This window comes from Gorilla gorilla, chromosome 3 (genome assembly GCF_029281585.2).
Source record: "Gorilla gorilla gorilla isolate KB3781 chromosome 3, NHGRI_mGorGor1-v2.1_pri, whole genome shotgun sequence".
Lineage (NCBI taxonomy): Eukaryota > Metazoa > Chordata > Mammalia > Primates > Hominidae > Gorilla > Gorilla gorilla.
The window spans coordinates 10,917,257-10,940,043 of record NC_073227.2 but is presented as its reverse complement, the minus strand read 5'-3'; the positions used below and the strand labels follow the sequence as shown (position 1 = coordinate 10,940,043).

General features: G+C 51.0%; 1 protein-coding gene across 8 annotated transcripts in view; it reads left to right on the top strand.

The window, feature by feature from the left end:
* Positions 1-22,787, top strand: part of ZFYVE28 (zinc finger FYVE-type containing 28) — a 150,100-nt gene that overhangs the window by 52,689 nt on the left and 74,624 nt on the right. For 2 of the 8 annotated variants that reach the window (XM_055384368.2, XM_063705052.1), the window contains exon 2: positions 11,917-12,057. The exons of 1 other annotated variant lie outside the window; for it this stretch is intronic. In XM_055384368.2, coding sequence (XP_055240343.2) covers positions 11,917-12,057 — 141 coding nt within the window. Of the gene's footprint in view, positions 1-55; positions 1,751-11,916; positions 12,058-22,787 lie in introns of those variants that run through there. 5 more of the 8 variants (XM_063705053.1, XM_055384371.2, XM_063705050.1 and 2 more) reach the window with 5 other exon arrangements.

Genomic DNA, 22,787 nt, shown 5'->3' with positions numbered 1-22,787 from the left:
GCTGGGCCCCGCCCCCACTGTCCCTCCGCGCCGCCTCTTCCGGGGTCCACGGTACTCTCGCGACTTTGCCGCGGCGACGTGGGGGTTTTATCGCGGTATCGCGGAACACAGCCCCTGCCATTCCCAGTCACCCGCTCGGAGGCCGTGGGCGCCTTGACGAGGGCGCGGCGGCGGGAATGCAGAACGTTATCCTCATCACCTGCGTCCACCACTGTCGCTCCTGACGGCGAGACGCGAGGTGCTAAGGGCTTGTCCAGGCTAAGCGGGTTCTCTTCGTCCTTAAGCCCACTTTGCAGATGCTAATTAGAGGGGACAGGCGGCCAAGAACCTGGAGCCCACCGGGGTGTCTGTGCCCAGTGCCGACCCTCTAAATTCCCTTCCCACGTGGCTCCTGTCGCGTCTGGGCTGTGGAGGATTCCTCTAAACAGGCACAGCCACCCTCTGGGTAAAGTACTTATTGATGTGAATTGAACGTAAAGCTGCCAGCCTTTCCTGGCAGTTTGCTTTGAAGGGCTTGGAGAGGTGGGGGGCTGTGCCCTTGGGGCGGGCAGGGCGTTCAGTGGCCTGGCTGGCCCCACAACACCGAGGACGCACAGCCTGTGGTTCCAGGTCAGGCTGGAGGACTGTGTGGGGCTGGCTGTCCACCCACAGGCACCTGCAGGGGGTAGGTGGGACTGGGGGCTCAGCACCGAGCCCTGGTCTGCAGCCAGGCCGGGTGGACAGAGTTGATGTGCAGGCTGTCCCAGGTGGGCACGGCTTGGACGTCCCAGGCAACACCTTCCCAGCTGGCGTCAGGCACCCTATGCCCCACTGGGCCAGAAGGCCACAGTGAGCCTGGAGCTGTGACCTGAGGCCTGGGGAGGCCTTCCCTTCACAGGGCACAGCGCCTGCCCTGGGGCTGTGGCACCAACATCGGTGGTGGCTTTGTGCTGTTTTCACCCTTATTACCTAGCAGGAGCAAGCAGGGAAACCGGGTCACAGGATAAGTCTTCCACCGTCAGGCAGGGTGAGTGGCTTTGAAATGCAGGCCTCATTGCTTATTGGAAGTGGGATCTTGGGTGGATTTGTGAACCTCTCTGAGCCTTGGTTCTTCCCTCTGTAAATTGGGGAACAGCCCCTTACCTCCTCTGGGGTGGTGGGGATTTCAAAGCAGATTCGCTAATTACCAGTCCCAAGAGAAGACTCCTACTTCGTGGAGAATAGCAAAGATCATCATAGCCAAATACCAGGAACTTCTGCCTGTGGGCGCCGCATCCTGGGCTACTGTTTAGTCCTCCATGCACTGGTGACCTACATGTTCACATACAAGTTACGCAAAGCAGGTTGATTACTTACAGATAGGAAGCAAGGGACAGAGCCAGTCCCCAGTGTCGGGAAGGCTGCCCAGGGCAGATGGATTGCTGACTGCACATGCTTCTCTTTGCACCAGGGCTAAAGGGCCCTGCAAGCAGCCGCCCAGGTTAGAGCCCTCAGGGGCCACGTGACCCCCAGGGCAAAGCTTTGAAGGACACCCTGCTTCCAGGGAGAAAGAAGCAAAGCCCAGGCGGTTCCTCCCTAACTCAAGCTGTTACAGTCCCTGGGAGGGTCAAGGACAAGTTCCAGGCTGTTCTGGGCAGTCCCTCCCTATCTCTGGATGCCGCGTCCTCAGCACGTTCTACCAGCAAGCAAGAAAGCTGGGAGTGCTTGGTTGATCCCAGGCCCCCTGGAGAACATTCCTGCAGGGATTATCTGAGCTATGCCACTCCCACAGGTGAGTTGAGCTGGGTGACATATATGCCACTCTCACAGGTGACCGGTCAACGGTCATATGAGGGATTAAACTGTGTCCAGCCCTCACCCACCAAGCCTAGAACTGCCAGGGTCTTCTGAGTCTCGGAGGAAGTAGCCAGCAGTCTCAGCAGTTCCCTGGTCAGGCTGTGCTGGGGACACTCACCATGTAATGGGGTTGAGGGGACCATGGGGATGGTGATGAGCCCAGGGCTTGGTGCCACGTGTGGGCCCAAAGACCACAGGGAGGGCCAGTACTGAGTCCTGAGAGAGCAGGGGTGGGTGGGGTCCGCAGGAGGCCAAGGCAGGCAGTGAGCAGGACCGTCCCATCCTCACTCCCTGCCAGGCCTCCTGCTGACCCAGCGTGCCCACTGCAGCTCCCTGACCCCAGAGGAGGGCAGAGAAGGGGGACAGATGGATGGGGAGGGAGACAGTAGCAACAATAGCAACATTGGGGTGGGTGTGGCAGCACGGCTGTGCCTGGGACCACAGGAGTGTGTGCCTGTCTGGGCCCACAGATCTGCTGCCGGTGGCTGGTGGTGCTGCCAGGTCAGTGGGGCCCCAGCCTGGCTGCCCCTGGGGTGTCTGCTGTGGATGAGGCCTGCCTTGGGGACATGGGTCATGGCTGCCCATGGACGTCTGGCCTCAGTGCGGACAGGAGGGGTTGGGCATCTGCAGGAGGGGCTGGGCCTGTGATTGGCGGCAGTGAACAATTCTAGCCCCAGTGGTGGAGGGGTGGAGGGGCTTGCTCGGCCATTAGTTGGTCATGGTGAGGGCTGAGGAACAGCTGGTGTGGGGGGTCACAGCTGTGGGGCCGCATTTGTGTGTCCCAGGCAGAGGCTCTTCCCTGGCTTCTTTGCGATGCTCTTGGATTCCTGGTGCTGGAGCGAGAAGTCCCAGGCTTTATTGGAAAGCTGGCCCTGGAGAGGCCCAGGTGGCGCCTCAGACACCTGGTCCTCACCCCTGCATGCTCCAGCCTCTGTCCAGCTGAAGTCTGCATGTGACCACTGTCTCCTGGAGATCTGCTGATGTCTAGGAGGCAAACACACCTGGGTCTCCACGGCTGAGTGTGGGGGCTGTAGGGGTAGGGAGCTGGCTGCCTGGGGTGGTCTGTCTTGGGAACTGGAGCTTAGAGCCCAGCTTATGTCCTGGGTTCAGCTGTGTGGGGAGGGAGGCAGTAGGAGCTGGACTGGGCTTCCGTCCCTTGCTGGGGCCCATGGGGCGGGGCTGGTCCTCTCTGGCCTGGCTGTGCTGCCTGTCCTCCCATCTGTCCCGCCACCTGCCTGCTCCCATCCTCCCTGCCGCAGCTCGGCCAAGACTGTGATGCTGCTGCCCTGGAGTGACAAGGTGTCTCTTTAAGGTCCCCACCTGCAGGATTTATGTCATATTTGGCAAACAAGAGTGTGAAAGGGATCCAGTCCTGGGCCCTTACCCCCTTTCCCCACATAGATGCCAGAGAGTCCTAGTGACACCTGGGCTGAGATCTGGCGCCTTGGCATCCAGCGATGTGGTCTTGGCCATGAGGTACCTTCAGGAGTGTCAGTCTCCTTGTCTGGGTGGAAGGCCTGGTGTGATGGGCTGTGCTTCCGTGCCCCGTGCAGGGCTTGGAGCCCCAGCCCTCCGGGGCCTCAAGGTGGCTGGGGCCTGCCCCAGTGGGTGGTGTAGTGCGTGTAAACTCTGAGCCTGGTGGCCAGCCCTCGTAACTGCTGGGAAACACTGCAGGGTCATCACACGTGGGTCAGACGGGCTGAGCTCACACGTGCGCACGGCGTCTCTCACCTTGCACGTGCCTCCAACCCGCACCTCCCACCTGCAGCCACAGCTCACATTAGGGACCAGGGGCTCGAATGAATTAACAGTTTAATCGGCTTTACAAAATTAGCCCTGAATCAGTCCATCATTGTATTTTTGAACTGAGAGCTGCTTTGCTCGTGCGTATTTTCTGCTGCTTTTTTTGAGGATGTCCGTTCAGCAGTCATCTGGCCTCGTGAACAAAATGTCTTCTTTACGGGTTTGGCTCCTTTTAACAGTGAACGCTTTCACGCTATGAGTTTATCTTTGAGAAAATATGGATGTAGTGTGATTTTAAAAGAGCTTCCTACTAGGGTCTAATTTATTCTTTTACAATTTTTATTTCAAAAATTTTAACAAGTGAGTACTTCCTATTTACATCAATTGATTCCCTTTAGTGTGGACATTGTATTTAAGGACATTTAAAAACGGAATTTAAAATGAAATTGTAAAATGTCGTTGAATAAAGCTGGTGAATTCACATCAAAGGGAGATGCTTTGTCAGTGATGGAAGGTTAACCCCCCCCCCACCCATTTATCTGTCCGGCCCGCAGGCTCACTTGAGGGTGAGCCCCGTCGTGCTGGACAGATTTAACACTAAGCGATGAGTCGGTTGAGATTATAATTGTTTGCTTTATACTCTGCATACTTAGAAATGGAAATTTAGTACCCCAAATTTTCTTCTGGATTCTGTTAATCAGGACACACTGAATTTTGTGAGCTGTGTTCATTCATTTCCTGGGACCCCTGCCTGAAGGTGTCTGCTCACAGTGAGGGGTCTGGGTGGGATGACTGACACAATGAATAAAGACCCCTCCTGCTCCCGCCCCAGGCACTGCCGGGACCATGTGGGAAACTTGGCCTCTTCCTCTGAAATACTGGTCCTGAAGGGCTGAGACGCTAGCTCAGGGGCTAACTCAGCTTTTCAAATAGCACGGGGTTTCTGTGTGCGCGTGCGTGCCTGTGTGTGTGTGTGTGTGTGTGTCTGTGTGTGTGTGTGTCTGTGTGTGTGCGTGCCTGTGTGTCTGTGTGTCTGTGTGTGTGTGTCTGTGTGTGTCTGTGTGTGTGTGCGCGCGTGCCTGTGTGTGTCTGTGTGTGTGTCTGTGTGTGTGCGCGCGTGCCTGTGTGTGTGTGTCTGTGTGTGTGTCTGTGTGTGTGTGCGCGCGTGCCTGTGTGTGTGTGTGTGTGTGTCTGTGTGTGCGCGCGCGCCTGTGTGTGTCTGTGTGTGTGCGCGTGCCTGTGTGTGTTTCTGTGTGTGTGTTTCTGTGTGTGCCTGTGTGTGTGTGTGCGTGCCTGTGTGTGTCTGTGTGTGTCTGTGTGTGTGTCTGTGTGTGTCTGTGTCTGTGTGTCTGTGTGTGCGTGCGTGCCTGTGTGTGTGTCTGTGTGTGTCTGTGTGTGTGTCTGTGTGTGTGTCTGTGTGTGTGCGCGCGTGCCTGTGTGTGTCTGTGGTGTGTGTCTGTGTGTGTGTCTCTGTGTGTGTCTGTGTGTGTCTGTGTGTGTGTGTGCGCGTGCCTGTGTGTGTGTCTGTGTGTGTGCATGCCTGTGTGTGTCTGTGTGTGTTTGTGTGTGTGTGCGTGCCTGTGTCTGTGTGTGTGTGTCTGTGTGTGTGTGTGTGTCTGTGTGTGTGTGTGTGTCTGTGTGTGTGTGTGATTACAGCTGTCTTTTTGCAGATGGTCAACACCTTTGTAGGTCTGGTTTTAACGTCTTTAATTTACTGAAATCAAGGTACAGCGGCAGGGTGTTTGCTTGTGGGCACTGATGCCAAGTCAGCAGTGTGACTGTGGTGCCCGTCATGGCATGGCGTGGGGCGGGGTGTGGTGAGTGTTGTTCCTCGCGGTCGTGGAGACACTCGGAGCTTCCCTGTTCTCGGGGGCGAAGGCTTTGGACACGCTGTTCAGGATGCCCCTTTCCCACGCGCAGGCAATTATACCGTCAGAGCCCACGGCCCCTAGACATCATGGAGGCCTCCTCAAATCACAGAGAACCACAAATGGCCTCGCAGGTTGTTGTAGATGCCATGCGCTTGTCCGGGGTGGGTAAAGGCTCCGAGGCTCAGGTCCAGGGCCCAAGGGGGCTGTCCTTCCAGGTGGATGGGGGTCCCCAGGGTCTTTCAGGGAAGCTTGAGCCGTCCCCAAGAGCAGCTTCCTCAGAGTTGTACAGGCCCACAGATTTGGGGTTTTACCTTGGAGGAGCGTTACCTGGCGGGGTTTGCTAAGTGGATGTCAGGGCTCCCAGGCCCTCCTGCATGGCACTGCAGCATGGAGGGGTCTGGCCAATGGCTGGCTCCCCAGCCTGCTTCTGGGCCTTCCACACAGGTCAGGCGGCCGCAACAAAGGACTCCAGACTCAGTGGCCGGAACGGTAGGAATGTATTTTCTCTCAGTCCTGGAGGCCAAAAGTCCCAGACTACTGCGTGGCAGGGCTGGGTCCCTCTGAGGCTGGGTCTCTCCTTGGCTTGCAGACGCCACCTTTGGCCATTGTCCCCACAAAGTCGACCCTCTACCTGCCTGTGTCCATATTTCCTCGTCTTATAAGGACACCAGGTATATTGGATTAGGGCCTGCCCTGGTGACCTCATTTAACCTTAATGACCTCTTTAAATATCCTATCTCTGGGCTGGGCTAGATGGCTTATGCCTGTAATCCCAGTAATTTAGGAGGCTGAGGCAGATGAATCGCTTGAGCCCAGGAGTTCCAGACCAGCCCGGGCAACATGGCAAGACCCCGTCTCTACAAAAAATACAAAAATTGGCTGGCCTTGGCTGGGCACGGTGGCTCACCCCTGTAATCCCAGCACTTTGGGAGGCTGAGGCAGGCAGATCATGAAGTCAGGAGATCGAGACCATCCTGGCTGACACGATGAAACCCCATCTCTACTAAAAATACAAAAAAAAAAAAAAAAAAAAAATTAGCCGGGCCTGGTGGCAGGCGCCTGTAGTCCCAGCTACTTGGGAGGCTGAGGCAGGAGAATGGTGTGAACCCGGGAGGCGGAGCTTGCAGTGAGCTGAGATTGCACCACTGCACTCCAGCCTGGGCGACAGAGTGAGACTCTGTCTCAAAAAAAAAAAAAAAAGAGAGAAGAAAAAATTGGCTGGCCATAGTGGCACCCACCTGTCTTCCTAGCTACTCAGGAGGCTGAGGTGGGAGGATCACTTGAACCCAGGAGGCGGAGGTTGCAGTGAGCTGTGATCACACCACTGCACTCTAGCCTGGGGGATAGAGCAAGACCCTGTCTCAAAAAAAAAAAAGGTGGGGAGATACTGTTTCCAAACACAGTCACATTCTGACATTCTGAGTCCTGGGGGTTAGGACTTCAATGTTTGAATTTGGGGGGCGTGGTCACAGTTTAGCCCATGATAAGGTCACACAGCAAATCTGCCTCATCCAACCCCACCAGGCCCACCCCACCAGTGAGCAGGCCTGGCAGGGCAGTCTGTGCTCAGTAACACCTCAGCTCCATGGGAGACCATTCAGAGGCTTCAGCTGCCCCAAGAGGAAGGCAGGGAGCCCTGAGGCACACAGGCTACCTTCTGCAGGTGGGAGTCAGCTTCCCTGCAGGGCACCAAGCATCCCCGCTAACTGGAGGCAGGGCCAGGAGGGGTCAAGTATCAGGCCCGTCCCTGAAGGGTTCCCTACCTCCCATGCCTTTTATTTTGGTGATGAGCGCCCGTTTCTAGCATTTACCCTGCCAAGTGGACAGGCATGTCACCCCTGTGGGAGCTCATCTTGACACTTGCTGCACTGGTCTCACATGCACACACGCATGCACATCACACACGCATGCACATCCATGCCTGCACATATATTCACATGCACACAGATACATGGATGCACATGCATGTACACACTTATGCACAATGCACAGATTCACACGCACACAGCCATGGACAGGTGCATGTGTGTACATGTACATACTTGCACCCATGCGGCGGTGGTTCTTGGCCTCTCCAGAGCACAGGAGAGGAAGTGTGTGAGTGAGCCGAGGGGACATGCATGTACCCCATTCTTTGCTCAGAGGCTCAGTCCCCTCTTTGGTCCGGGGCTTTGTGTGCCAGCACCACGCTGCCATCAGCCTCTCATGCACCTTCGTTGTGGCTGAGCCGTCTCCTCCGCTTACCAAGCAGCAAGGGGCCCGTGTTGACCTGGCGTTGCTGGGAACTCCTTGCACTAGTGTTGTGAGGTTTTTGGTGCCAGGGCAGAGGATGATTCTGGGTTCCTTTCTGGGGGTCTCTGCGTGGCCCCTGCTCGTGTCCTCTTTCTCAGAGCCGAGATTTAGCTTCCAGGAGGTGTTGTCATCCAGTGCCCTAAATTCAGTACCTGGCCTGTTTGCTGGGCCAGATGGTGTCTCGTCAGCGAGCTGCGGTCGGGGCTGCGGGACGCACGCGGAGAGGGACTGTGAGCGCTCCGGTCCACCTCAGTCACAGCCAGGTGTCTGCTGTGGGACCATCCACACCAGGCCCCTGCTTCTCCCACCCTCCCATACCTACTGCTCTGAAGGGGAGCTGGCAGGTTTGGGGCCAGAAGGGAGCCGGTGGCTCTGCTGACCTTGACTAATGCCTGAGGTGGGTGTCAGGCCCAGTGGGTCTCATGCAGGCCTCGGGCAGGCTGCGAGCTCAGCCCCACCCCGAAAAGGGGCCATGCTCCCTCCTGGTTCAGGAAGTGGCAGGAAGGCTCCTCTGCCCTCTGGTAGGAAGGTGCTGTTCTTGGCTCTTCCCCTCTTCCTTGGGAGCGAGGAGGGGCATTGGGAGGCCCCGGGCCCAGGTGAGGAAGCTGGTGGCCACCCCAGAAGCTGGGTCAGAATTCTAGGGGAGGGGAAGCTGGCGGTCACCCCATAAGCAAGGTCAGAATTCTGGGGACTGCGCTGGGTGCGGTGGCTCACGCCTGTAATCCCAGCACTTTGGGAGGCCGAGGCGGATGGATCATCTGAGGTCAGGAGCTCGAGACCAGCCCAGGCAACACAGTGAAACCCTGTCTCTACTAAAAATACGAAAATTAGCTGGATGTGGTGGTGGGATTACACCTGTAATCCCAGCTACTTGGGAGGCTGAGGTGGGATGATCGCTTGAGCCTGGGAGGTGGAGGTTGCAGTGAGCTGAGATCACACCAGCCTGGGCAGCAGAGTGTACTCCAGCCTGGACAGCAGAGTGTACTCCAGCCTGGGCAGCAGAGTGTACTCCAGCCTGGGCAGCAGAGTGTACTCCAGCCTGGGCAGCAGAGTGTACTCCAGCCTGGACAGCAGAGTGTACTCCAGCCTGGGCAGCAGAGTGTACTCCAGCCTGGACAGCAGAGTGTACTCCAGCCTGGGCAGCAGAGTGTACTCCAGCCTGGGCAGCAGAGTGTACTCCAGCCTGGACAGCAGAGTGTACTCCAGCCTGGGCAGCAGAGTGAGACTCCAGCCTGGACAGCAGAGTGAGACTCCAGCCTGGGCAGCAGAGTGAGACTCCAGCCTGGGCAGCAGAGTGAGACTCCAGCCTGGACAGCAGAGTGAGACTCCAGCCTGGGCAGCAGAGTGAGACTCCAGCCTGGACAGCAGAGTGAGACTCCAGCCTGGGCAGCAGAGTGTACTCCAGCCTGGACAGCAGAGTGAGACTCCGTCTCAAAAAAAATGACCTTTGCATCTGAAGCAAAGGTCAACGGCCCAGTTGCTCATCTGTAAGTTGACAGCTACAAGGCTTCGAAAGTGCAGCACTCCCTCGGGCTCTGGCCTTGGGGAAGGGCCGGGAGGGGCCTTTTGGGCCTCACTTTCCCCACCTCCCCTCCTCTCCTTCCACGCAGTAGAGCAGGAACAAGGTTAAGAGTGTCTCCTGCCTCCCAACCCCACTCTTCCCATTTCATCACGGAGGGGTCGCTGGGTGACTGCGACCTTGTGGCTCTCCGGGGTTGGCTGGGCCCATGGAGGGAATGTGTTTACTTCCAGAAAGGCACAAGGTGCAGGGACACAGCAGTGGTGCTGAGAGGGTGGGAGCAGATGGCAGCCAGTGCCCACCGTCCATCTCTGTGTCTCTGGCATCTGTGAGCACACCAACGGCCGGGGGGTGCAGGCACATCAATGGCCGGGGAGGGGGCAGGCACACCAACTGCCGGGGGGGCGGGGTCTGGGTCTGTCTTGCTCTGGGCTGTGTCCCAGGTCCAGATCGGCTCCTAGCAGAGTGGTTGCTCAGGCAGCATCTGCCGGAGAGTGAGTGGGTGCAGAGGCTCCGTCAGCCTCCTGTGAACAGTCCCAGGGAAGGCTTCCCGTTGGCTGCCCAGGTCTCAGGTGCATGCAGCCGTCGCTGGAGCCCAGGCAGGGGGGCAGTGGATGGCCTCGTGTGGGTCTGCTCAGCCTCACTGGGGTTTGCTCTCCCCACCCCAGGGGTCTGGGCCAGCGTCTTGAGCTGATCCAGAGAGTGAGGACTGGAGGGCCAGGAAAGAGTCAGGACAAAGTGACCCTGGCCAAGGCCACACAGAGGGGAGGGGCGGCAGGCCAGAGCACATGGAGGAAACGGCCCCAACGGAGATGGGAGTCTGTGGGGAACATGGCCAGCACATTCGAACTGTGCGCGATTTGGTGTATTCTCCTCTCCTCTGTCTTTCTCTCTGTGATTATGAAGAGTCCTTTTTATAAAAATAGGTTCAGGCCAGGCACAGTGACTCACTTCTATAATCTCAGCAACTTTGGGAGGCCAAGGTGGGAGGATGGCTTCAGGCCAGGAGTTCAAGACCAGGCTGGGCAACACAGGGAGACCCCATCTCTAGAAAAAATTTAAAATTAGCTGAATATAGTGATGTGTGCCTATAGTCTCAGCTACTTGGGAGGCTGAGGCAGGAGGATCTCTTGAGCCCAGGAGGCGGAGGTTGCAATGAGCCATGCTCATGCCATTGTACTCCAGCCTGGGCAACAGAGCGAGACCCTGTCTCAAAAAATACATATATAGGCTGGGCACAGTGGCTCAGGCCTGTAATCCCAGCACTTTGGAAGGCTGAGGCGGGTGGATCACGAGGTCAGGAGTTTGAGAGCAGCCTGGCCAACATAGTGAAACCCCATCTCTACAGAAAATACAAAAATTGGCCGGGCGTGGTGATGGATGCCTATAATCCCAGCTATTCGGGAGGCTGAGGCAGGAGAATCGCTTGAACCCAGGAGGCAGAGGTTGCAGTGACCTGAGATCACGCCACTGCACTCCAGCCTAGGCGACAGAGTGAGACTCTGTCTCAAAAAAAAAAAAAAAAGAATCATATATATATATATATATATATTCAAGGACTTCATCACTTTTGTAAGGGGCTTCTTTGAATCCTCGAAACTCTGATCCAGGGGAACAAGCTGTTTGCATCCTGGGGCAGTGGGAACCTCACGTGCCGAGGGACGGTGGCCGTGCTGTGTGCGTAGAGCACCAAGGAGGCCAGGCGGGTGGGGCGTGTGGTGGTTGTGGTTGAAGACCAGCTTCCGAGCCCCTGCGTGTTTGGTGGGAGGGGAGCCTCTGAGCGTAGGGTTTCCTGCCACAGTGCACTGGTGTGGAAACTGAGATGCTGTGAAGTTTCTAGAGAAGTGGGGGGGGGGGGTGTGTGGCAAATTGTTTCTGAATCATGGGAAATGGTTTATGATGCACTGTCAATCATTCTTCACTTAAGTGGAGTAAATTTTATTGTTATTCTGGGCCACTTCATATTTTGGTTTTGTGAATAAAAAAATATTTCCTGGCCTGGCACAGTGGCTCATGTTTGTAATCCCAGCACTTTGGGAGGCTGAGGCGGGTGGATCACCTGAGGTCAGGAGTTCGAGACCAGCCTGGCCAACATGGCGAAACCCCGTCTCTACTAAAAATACAAAAATTATCCGGGCATGACAGCGGGCACCTATAATCCCAGTTACTGGGGAGGCTGAGACAGTAGAATCGCTTGAACCCAGGAGGCGGAGGTTGCAGTGAGTTGGGATCGTGCCATTGCACTCCAGCCTGGGCAACAAGAGTGAAACTCCATCTCAAAAAAAAAAAAAAAAAATTTACTGAGAGCTGCTTTTGTCGCCTGGAGCGCCGGGGACCCCACTCTTCCCAGAGCCCCTTTTCTGTGGGCTCTCCACCAGAGGGAGCGTGAGGACCTTGTGTCTGGGGTGCAGCAAAGGATCTGGATTCTCCACAGTCCTGGGGTGAAATGCAGGGCGCCTGGGGACCCTCGAATCAGGGGTTGAGCTGGCAGCCTGAGCCTCAGCTTTAGCTGTTTCCCTCTAGATCCTGGTGTGGAAAGCTGATAAAAGAGCCGGCTGCTGCTCAGGGTGGAAGGTCCCAGGCTGAGCCCACACATGGCCTGGGGACAAGGCAGCCAGCCGAGGCATCCCCTCCAGTTCCCCACCCACTCATGGCCCTGGCCCCTCTCTCCTGCAGAGGTCGGATCCGCAGCTGCTTGCCCGGTTCTACTATGCCGACGAGGAGCTGAACCAGGTGGCCGCGGAGCTGGACAGCCTGGATGGGCGGAAGGACCCCCAGCGGTGCACGCTGCTGGTCAGCCAGTTCCGCTCCTGTCAGGTGAGCCACGGGGCAGCAGAAGCTGGCTGGCCCCGCTGGGCATTGGACAGAGTGGCCTGTCCTCAGTAGACCAAGGCTTTGTCACCTGCTGGCCCCCTGTGGTGGCGTTCTCAGGGTCAGGTGCTAGAGAAGCCAGGTCCAGGAAGAGGGACCATCCCGGGCAGGATGCGTAGGGTGGGTAGCCGGGCTGGAAGTGAGAAACCGCACGGGACACTTGGGGGAGCAGAGGCTGGGAGAGCGGGGGCAGGGGTGCGGAGTGAGCAGGCTTCTGAGCCAAGGGACAGCCAGTGTGGGAGGGGTGGGCCTGCCCAGGTGCTGGTGCAGAGCTTGGGTACCATGCAGTGGTCACACTCTGCTGCTGACTAATGGTGCTGCCAGCATCTGCTGCATAATTGAGAGATGGCCCTGGAAGCTGCCGCTAAAAATACCCTGGCCGAGGTTTTCTTCCCAGTGCACCAAGCACTCAGAGGCATTTCCAACACAACGGCAAACGGCATGGTGCAAAGTTTTATCAAGTGATGATGAGGGGTTTTCACAAAGTTCCGGAATGTTCTTGGTGTACTCTTCCCACAGGGTCTTGCTGAATCCTTGCGGCCATGGGAGGTGGGGCCTGACACACGCTCCTCCAACAGGGGGGAGTCTATCACTGTGTCACCGTGGTCCTGAGGGTCCCACCCTGTGGGACTCCTGCAAAGTGGCCAAGCTGGCTGCACCCCAGCCCTGGCTCTGGGCCTGGCCCTGCTGCGGTGGGAACTCAGCAGCATTAGGGCCCTGTGTGTGGCCAGGACAACTTTTCTGGCCGGATCAGGCTCTGGGCTCTTTTTTGGGCTGTTCAGTGGCAGCCTCCACCTTCCATGTGTTCAGATGTTCCAACAGATGTTCTGGCCCCTCCAGGGACAGCCTCTGTGGGTGGGGAGAGTCCCTGCCCCCAGGAGCTCAGGTTAGAAAGAGCTTCTGCCCAGGGGACAGGTGCTGGGGGCCCTGGAGCCTAGAGGAGGAAAGTGCCATGGAGGAGAGGTGCTAGACCTGCCCCGCGGCCCCACCAATGAGGAAGGGGGATCAGATGCTATTCCTCGTGGCAACCTTTGGGGAGGGGCTCTGTTCCCTTTACATGCTCTATGACCTGTGTGCTTTTTTGTTGACTGACAGAGTTGATGATAAAGCCTGGTTTTAAGTGAGTTTGAGAGGTGGGGGCTGCCAAGCTAGGTGGCCCCTTCTCAGGCTTCCCGCTGCCACAGGCTTTAAGTGGGATGTATCACCGTGAGAACTGCCCTGTGAGAAGGATCTGGAGGGGGGTGCTCCCAGTGCAGTGAAGGCCTTAAACACTCACGTTCTTCTCCTTGCTGCTGGGGTCTTTGAAGGAACTGAGAGGGTGTGGACACTGTCCAGGCCCCTCAGCATCATCTGATGCGGGCTCACTTCTGTCCTCTCAGCTCCAGGGCCCTGCCTCTGGCTCATCTCGTATCCCACTGGCTCCTTTGTGGCCCTTCTTCCCTCTTCCACGCCTCCCCCTCTTCCTCCCTCCTTCTATCTCCCCTTCCTCCCCCAGCCTCCTCCATGTGGGTCCCACGCCCAGTCCTTGGCCTCTTCCTGTGCGCCCCCCGACATGGCGGCCTCATCCTGCTCCATGTCTGTTCTGAGCACCCCCAGGGGAGGCTCTCAGCTTCTCCTCCCCCCAGATCCAGGTGTGCTCCCGGTGTTCCTCCCAGCTCCCTGGGGGCATCTCACAGGGCCCACCTTACCCCCAGCACAGCTGGACATTGAACAGCTTCTCCTCCCCCCAGATCCAGGTGTGCTCCCGGTGTTCCTCCCAGCTCCCTGGGGGCATCTCACAGGGCCCACCTTACCCCCAGCACAGGTGGACATTGAACAACATGGTTTGAACTGCACAGGTCCATTTATACATGCATTGTTTCAACCTAACTCGGATCTAAAATACAGTACTCTCAGGACACAAAACCCACATATATGGAGGGCTGTGCAGGTTCCGCTGGTCCAGCCGTGGGACTTGAGTATGTGCAGATATGATATACACTGGGGGTCCTGGAACCTGTCCCCTGCGTGTACTGAGGGATGATTGTATTTCATGTCTTTTTATGACATTATAAGTGGTATTGCTATTACATGTCAATTTTTTAAAATAAGCCAGAACCATAAACGAAGTGTTTCCCTGAGTTCTGCGAGCCACTCTACAAATTAATCCAACCCCAGAAGGGAGCCCCAGTTTACAGCCAGCTGGACAGAAGCACAGACCATGCCTGGACTTGGGATCAGCATCTGAAGGGGCGCCGTCTTGTGGGACTGAGCCCTCACCCTGTGGGGTCTCACTCTGTTGCCCAGGCTGGAGTGCAGTCATACGATCTCGGCTCACTGCAACCTCCATCTCCCAGGTTCAAGCGATTCTCCTGCCTTAGCCTCCTGAGTAGCTGGGATTACAGGCATGTGCCACCATGCCCTGCTAATTTTTGTATTTTTGGTAGAGACGGGGTTTCACCATGTTGGTCAGGCTGGTCTCAAACTCCTGAACTCAAGTGATCCACCTGCCCTGGCCTCCCAAAGTTCTGGGATTACGGGCATGAGTCACCGTGCCTGGCCCTAAATGTCAATTTTTGATTGTTTGGTGCTCCTATATGGAAATACTATTGACTTTTGTATATAGATCTTGTATCCTAAAACCTTTCTGTGGGAATCTAGATAATGGTTTTTCCTACTTTCTACTCTCTACTCTCACACAGTCACTCAACACTCCATGACCAGATGAGTAGGGTATTCCCCACACACCGAGTCATTCCCCAGCAGGTTCTGCAGGGGACAGCAGTGGGGGTCCTCCATTCAACCTCATCTTGACACTGTCCACCCGGAGTGACCTCAGAACCCACAGGGTGAGGGCTCAGTCCCACAAGACGGCCCCCCATTCAGATGCCAATCCCAAGTCCAGGTGTGGTCTGTGCTTCTGTCCAGCTGGCTATAAATCGGGGCTCCCATGACCCCCTTCTGGGTTGGATAAATTTGTAGAGTGGCTCACAGAACTCAGGGAAACACTTCGTTTATGGTTCTGGCTTATGAATAAAGAATGTAGTAACAGGTACAGATGAACAGCCTGATGAGGAGGTGCACAGGCTAAGGTCGGGAAGGGTCCCAAGGGCAGGAGCTTCTGTCCCGTGGAGTTGGGGTGTGCCCTTCTCCTGGCAGGCGGATGTGTTCGCCAGCCCAAAGGAAGCTTTCTGAACCAGTCCTTTTGGGTGTTTTTGGAAGCTTCATTATAGAGCCATGATTGATTATATATCATTGGCTATTAGTGAGAACACTTCCCAATTCTTCAGTGCCTCTCCCCTCCCCGGAGGTTGGGGGTGGGGGCTGAAAGTCCCAACTCTCTAACATGCGTTGATCTTCCCAGGGACCAGCCCCCCATCCTGAAGCTGTCTAGGGCCCCCCAGCCACCAGTGAACTCATATCACTCTGGAGAGTCCAAGGCTTTTTAGGAGCTGTATGTCAGGAAATGGGAAGAAGACCAAACATATATTTTACAATATCATACTTTCTTTCTTTTTTTTTGAGACGGAGTCTCGCTCTGTCACCCAGGCTGGAGTGCAGTGGCGCGATCTCGGCTCAGTCCAAGTTCCGCCTCCCAGGTTCACACCATTCTCCTGCCTCAGCCTCCCGAGTAGCTGGGACTACAGGCACCCACCACCACGCCCGGCTAATTTTTTGTATTTTTAGTAGAGATGGGGTTTCACCATGTTAGCCAGGATGGTCTCGATCTCCTGACCTCGTGATCCACCTGCCTCGGCCTCCCAAAGTGCTGGGATTACAGGCGTGAGCCACTGCACCCGGCCTACAATATCATACTTTCTAAATTCACTTATTATTTCTGGCAGCTTTTTGTAGATTCTGTTAAATTTTTGCCAATAAAGATAATCTTCACTTCTTCCTTTTCTCTCTGGATGCCATGAGTGTGTGTGTGTGTGTGTGTCTGTGTGTCACCCTATTGAACTAGCTAGAATTCCAGTACAAAGTTGAATAGAAGTGGTGAGAGCAGACATCTTTTGTTAATGATGGAACTCTGAATGCTTTCTCCCCAAAGATAAGCGTGATGTTAGCTGTAGGATTTTTGTAGCTACCCTTTGTCAGGCCAAGGCAGTTGCCACCTACTCATAGCTTGCTGAGAGTTCTTATTAGGAATGGATGTTAGATTTTTTTTTTCAGATGCTTTTTTTTTTGTGTCAACGGAGATTATCGTGTTATTTTTATTATGGTAAATTACATTGATGGTTTTTTTTACTCAATAAATACTGACTTTTTATTAGTATCCACTCCATCACTCAACAAAAATAGCAGCATGCAGATGCCATGAGGGCAGGGCTGTGTGTACACACAACATTCACCAGTACCTCCCAGTGCCTAGTACACAGTAGGCACTCAGCTATATCATTGAAACAGGGAACGCTTGGCTGATTCATTTAAATTTTAATTTATTTTCTTTGTTTTTTTATTATTATACTTTAAGTTTTAGGGTACATGTGCACAATGTGCAGGTTAGTTACATATGTATACATGTCCCATGCTGGTGCGCTGCACCCACTAACTCGTCATCTAGCATTAGTTATATCTCCCAATGCTATCCCTCCCCCCTCCCCCACCCCACAACAGTCCCCAGAGTGTGATGTTCCCCTTCCTGTGTCCATATGTTCTCGTTGTTCAATTCCCACCTATGAGTGAGAATATGCAGTGTTTGCATATTTTCTTTTTGAATAGTGTGACTTACTCTTTTTGGCATATGATAGCTATGGTATCATATAAACAATTGTAAACTGTGTCGAGCTGCCAAAAGTTTGAATCTCATGCCAGTATATACATTCAGGCTTCTCACCATAGCTATTTGAGAGTTATAATTATCTATAGCACTGAAAGAAACTTTGGGCTCATCTGGTCCGATTCTCTTATTTCATGAATTAGAACACTAAATCCACTCAGACTGGGTGGCTCGTCTGTCAGAACATGCAATAAACAGAAAACAAGGGGTTGTTTGCCTGATGCCATAGCATCCAAAGGTCAGGGTAGCTGGAACTCTTGGTGTCTTCTTGTCTTACAAAATGATGGAAGACGCATCATTTTAGTTCTCTGGTAGAAAGAGGATCAGAGAACCAGCTGGGTATCACAAATATGCTACAAAGATAAAAGACAGAATTTGGCCCTAAAAGAAAATAGATTCTTAAAAATACAGAAGAGATCAGACATGTTGCTAAGAAAATGCAGATGTTAGACCATATCCATGGTTCACAGTCCTTGTGAAAGCTTAAAAAATATAGATGCCAGGACCCAATCCCAGAGATTCTGCCTTACTTGGTCCAGGAAGAGCATAAGCATACATTGATTGATTTTTGAATGTTAAAAAAAATTACTCCTGCATTCCTGGGATAAATCCCACTCGTTCATGGTACATTATCCTTTTATGCATTATTGAATTCAGTTTCCTAAAATTTTGTTAGGAATTTTTGGATCAATATTCATTAGGGATATGGGCCCACAGTCTTTGTCTGATTTTGGTGTCAAGACAGTGTCAAGACAGTGTCATAGATGAGTTGTGAAGGACTCTGTCCTCTTCAGTTTTTTGGAAGAGTTTGTGTAGTATTAGTTCTTCTTAAATGTTAGGTAGAATTCACTATTAATCTATCTGGACCTGTTAGAATTCACTATTAATCTATCTGGAACTGGAGTTTTCTTTGTAGGAAGATTTTTAACTAGAAATTTAATTTCTTGAATAAATATAGGGTTTTCACATTATTTCAGAAATTTCTTCTTGAGAGAGATTTGGTAGTTTATGCCTTTTAAGAAATTTCATCTAAGTTGTTGAGTTTATTGGCATAAGTTGTTTGTAATATTTCCTTATAATCCTTTTAATATATGTAGGATCCACTGTGATGTCACCTCTCTCGTTCCTGTTATTAAGTTGTATCTTCTGTTTTCATTCTGAACTGTGTTGATAGAGTTTTATCAATTTTACTGATATTCTCAAAGGAACTATTTTAGCTTCACTGATTTTCTCTATTGCTTTAATCTTTTCTCTTTCATTAAATTTCTGCTCTTATTGTTGCTGTTCCTTTCTTCTGTTTGCTTTGGGTTTCATGTACTCTTCTCTCTCTAGTTTCTTTTTTTATTTTTATGTAGTAGACTTAAAAGCAGAACCTTTATAGTTTCTTAATGTGGCAACTGAGGTTAGAGAATGAATGCCTTTCTTCTTTTCTAATTTAGGCATTTAGTGGTTTAAATTTCTCTGTAATTGCTGCTTTAGTGGCATTCCATAAATTTTGATATGTTGTATTTTTACTTTCATTCCTTTCACAATACTTTGTGATTTCCTCTTTGATTTCATGTTTGATTCGTGAATATTTAAAAGTGTGTTATTTAGTTTTCAAATATTTATGGATTTTTCTAGAGATCTTTCTCTTAATGATTTCTAATTTAATTCCATTGTGGTCAGAGGATATACTTTGTGTGACTTGGATTATTTTTACATGTATTGAGGCTTGTTTTATGGCCCAGAATTTGGTCTTTCTTGGTATATGTTCCATATACAATTGGGAATCACATGCATCTGGCTGTGGTTGGGTGGAATGTTCTGTAAATGTCAACCATGTCAGGTTGTTTTAACAGCATTGCTAAGATTTACTATATCCTTGCTGATTTTCTGTTTACTTTCTATGTCTTATCAGTTGAGAAAGGTACTGAAGTTTCTGACCATAATTGTGGATTTGTTTATGTCGTCTTCATGCCGCTTGAAGGTCTATTATTAGGTTGATAAATGTTAACAATTGTTATGTGCTCCTAATAAATTGAACCCTTTATTATTATAAAATGACTTTTTTTGGTCCTTGGTAGTACTCTTTGCTCTGAAACCTACTTCAGTATGCATGTAGCCACTCCAGCTTTCTTTTGATTGGTGTGAACATGATACAACCTTTAAAAAAATCCTTTTACTTTTAGCTTATTTGTGTCTTTATGTGTAAAGTGGGTATCTTGTAGGCAGCATATAGTTGGGTCTCATTTTATTATGCAATCTGAAAATCTCTGTCTCTTATTTGGGGTTTTTAGATCATTTTTGTTTAATATATCTTTGATATAGTTAGATTTAAGTATCATTTTGCTATTTGTTTGCTGTTTGTCCCATCTTTTCTTTATTCCCATTCCTCTTTTTTTCCTTCTTTTTTATTAATTGGCTTCAGTGATTTCCTCTCTTAATTTTTATGTATTCTATTTATTTTTTATGATTCTGCTTTGTCTCCTTTGTTGGCTCATTAGCCAGAACTCTTTGTTTTGTTATTTTAGTGGTTGCTTTAGGGTTTATAATAATTGTCTTTAATTACAGATACCTTCAAATGACATTGTACAATTTCACATAGAGTATAAAGACCTTCCAATAATTCACTTCCATTTCTCCTACTGGACCTTGTGCTATTGTTGCCATACATTTTACTTTTGTATGTTACAGACTCACACTATGTTGTTAGGGTATTTTTTTCATTTAAATGGTCAATTTTTTAAATTAAAAATTTAGAAAATTAAATAGTAAAAAAGGATCTTGTATATTTACCATGTAGTCACCATTTCCAGTGGTCTCTTTTCCCTTGTATAGATCTCTATTTCCATCTGGTGTCATTTTCTTTTTGCTTGAAAGAATTTCTTTCTTTCTTTCTTTTTTTTTTTTTGAAATGGAGTCTCGCTCAGTCACCCAGGCTGGAGTGCAGTGGCGCAATCTCGGCTCACTGCTAGCTCTGCCTCCCAGGTTCACAGCATTCTCCTGCCTCAGCCCCCTGCGTAGCTGGGACTATAGGTGCCCACCACCATGCCCGGCTAATTTATTTTATTTTATTTTATTTTTTTTTAGTAGAGATGGGGTTTCACCGTATTAGCCAGGATGGTCTCGATCTCCTGACCTTGTGATCCACCCGCCTTGGCCTCCCAAAGTGCTGGGATTACAGGAGTGAGCCACCGCGCCTGGCCAAGAATTTCTTTAGCATTTCTTATAGTGCAAATCTACTGGTCATGAACTCTTTCAGCATTTGTTTGAATGAAAAATTATTCTACCTTTGATTTTGAAAGATATTTTTGCTGGGTACAGAATTCTAGGTTGATATTTTATTTCCCCCTTAATACTTCAAAGATGTTGTTTCATTCTCTTCTCACTTGTATTATTTCAGATGAAAAATCTAATGCCATTTTTGTCTTTGTTCCTTGTATGTAACACATCTTTTTTCTCGTGCTACTTTAAAGATTTTCTCTTTTTATTGGTTTTGATCAATTTGATTATGCTGTAATTTGGTATAGGTTTTAAAAATGTGTCTTCTGCTTGGGGTTCATTTACTTGGTTCTATGAGTTTATATTTATTAAATTTGGAAAAATTTTGGCCATTATTCCTCCAGATATTTTTTTCTATCTCATTCCTCCTCGTTTTGGGACTTGAATTACATTCATATTTGATCTTTGAAGTTGTCCAGCAGTTCATTGATGATCTATTATTATTTCTGAATCGTTGGGATAGTTTCAGTTGCTGTCTTCAAGTTTACTGTTCTTTTTTTCTGAAATATTGAATCTGAGGTTAATCTCATGCAGTATATTTTTTCATCTCAGACACTGTAATTTTCATCTCTAAATCAATTAGGGACTTTTAGTTTCTTCGTTGTCTCTAGTTAACTTTTTGAACACATGGGAATCAGTTATAACAACCGTCTTAATGTCCCTGATCATCTTTGTCAAGTCTGGCTTGATTTTGATTGATTGCTTTTCCTTTTAGTCATGGGTCATATTTTCTTCATTCTTTGCAAGCTTGGTAATTTTTTTTTTTTGAGATGGAGTCTCGCTCTGTTGCCCAGTCTGGAGTCCAGTGGTGTGATCCGCTCACTGCAAGCTCTGTCTCCTGGGTTCATGCCATTCTCCTGCCTCAGCCTCCCAAGTAGCTGGGACTACAGGTGCCCGGCTATTTTTTTTTGTATTTTTAGTAGAGATGGGGTTTCACTGTGTTAGCCAGGATGGTCTCAATCTCCTGACCTCGTGATCTACCCACCTTGGCTTTCCAAAGTGCTGGGATTACAGGCGTGAGCCACCGCGCCTGGCCGTTTTGTTTAGTTTTGTTTTTGTTTTTTTGTTTTTGAGACAGAGTTTTTTTTGCTCATATTGCCCAGGCTGAAGTGCAATGGCATGATCTCAGCTCACTGCAATCTCCACCTCCCGGGTTCAAGCGATTCTCCTGCCTCAGCCTCCTGAGTAGTTCGGATTATAGGCATTCGCCACCACACCCGGCTAATTGTGTATTTTTAGTAGAGACGGGGTTTCTCCATGTTGGCCTGGCTGGTCTTGAACTCCCGACCTCAGGTGATCCACCTGCCTTGGCCTCACAAAGTGCTGGGATTACAGGCGTGAGCCACTGCACCCAGCCAAACTTGGTAATTTTTTAACTGGGTACCTGACATAGTGAATTTCACCCTGCTGGGGGCTATTTTTGTATTACTGTAAATATTTTTGGTTGTTCCGTGATGTAGTTTAGTTACTTAGAAACAGTTTATTCCTTTGGGTCTTATTTTTTAAGGTGTTAGGCAGGACCAGAGCTGTGTTTAGTCTAGAGTTAACTGCTGTTCACATGGAGGCAGGACACTTTTGGGTACTCTACTCAATACTTTGTGAATTGTGAGTGCTCCTGCTACTCTAGCCTCCTGGAGAGCTCCTGTCACTGCTCCCTCGAATCCTTCAGGTGTGTCTTTCCCGACCTTAGGTCATCTCCCCACAGGCATGTGTTGATCAGTTCTCGGCTGAACCCTTGAAACCTTCCCCAGATCTCCAGAGTTCTCTCTGTCCAGCTCTCTCTTCTCTGCCTCCTGCTCTCTGAATCCTAACTGCCTTGGTTCCATCCGAGTTCCCTCTCCTGTTCCATGACTTGAAACTTTCCTCAAGGCAGTGAGCTGGGGTAGTCGTGGGGCTCACCTTGTTTGTTTCCTGTCTCTTGGGGATCACTGTCCTTTGTGGCCTGATGTCCAGTGTCATGGAAATCACTGTTGTTCTTGGGAGTGGGGTAAACTGGGTTCCTATTACTCCATCTTGGCTGGCGTTAGAAGTCCTAGCAAGTGTTTCTTGCAGCATACTGTGTGTGAGGCACTGTTCTAGGCACTGGAGACTCATCGTGAATAACAGAAGACCCTTCCCTCAGGCAGCTATGTTCTAGCAGACCAGGAAGGCTGGGCAACGAATCCAAGCATGGCCACGAAAGGCTCCTCAGCCTTAGACAAGCCGTGCCACCTGGGCTGAGCACTAAAAGCTCCTCAGCCTTGGGCAAGCTGTGCCACCTGGGCTGAGCACGAAAGGCTCCTCAGCCTTAGACAAGCTGTGCCACCTGGGCTGAGCACTACAGCCTTAGACAAGCCGTGCCACCTGGCTGAGCCTCAGATCCTGGACCCTTCATCATCACAGCTGGGGCTTACTGTGCACCGCCTGTTGCTGTGATTGCCATTGTTTGCTCATTTGTTTGTTGAATCATGAGCAAGGGACCTTCCTACCCAGAAAACCTTTTAAAAAGAAGTGACAGTGGTCCCACTTGTTGGTTGAATTTTATTTTTTGTATTATAAAGGCTTAACATTTTTCTTACAGTGCAGAATTTCCTTGAGAGTTTAGTGCATGATTTCTTGCCTGAGAAGGGTCATGCTTCCCCACTCATAGTGAGTTTTCGTATCTCTTCCTAAG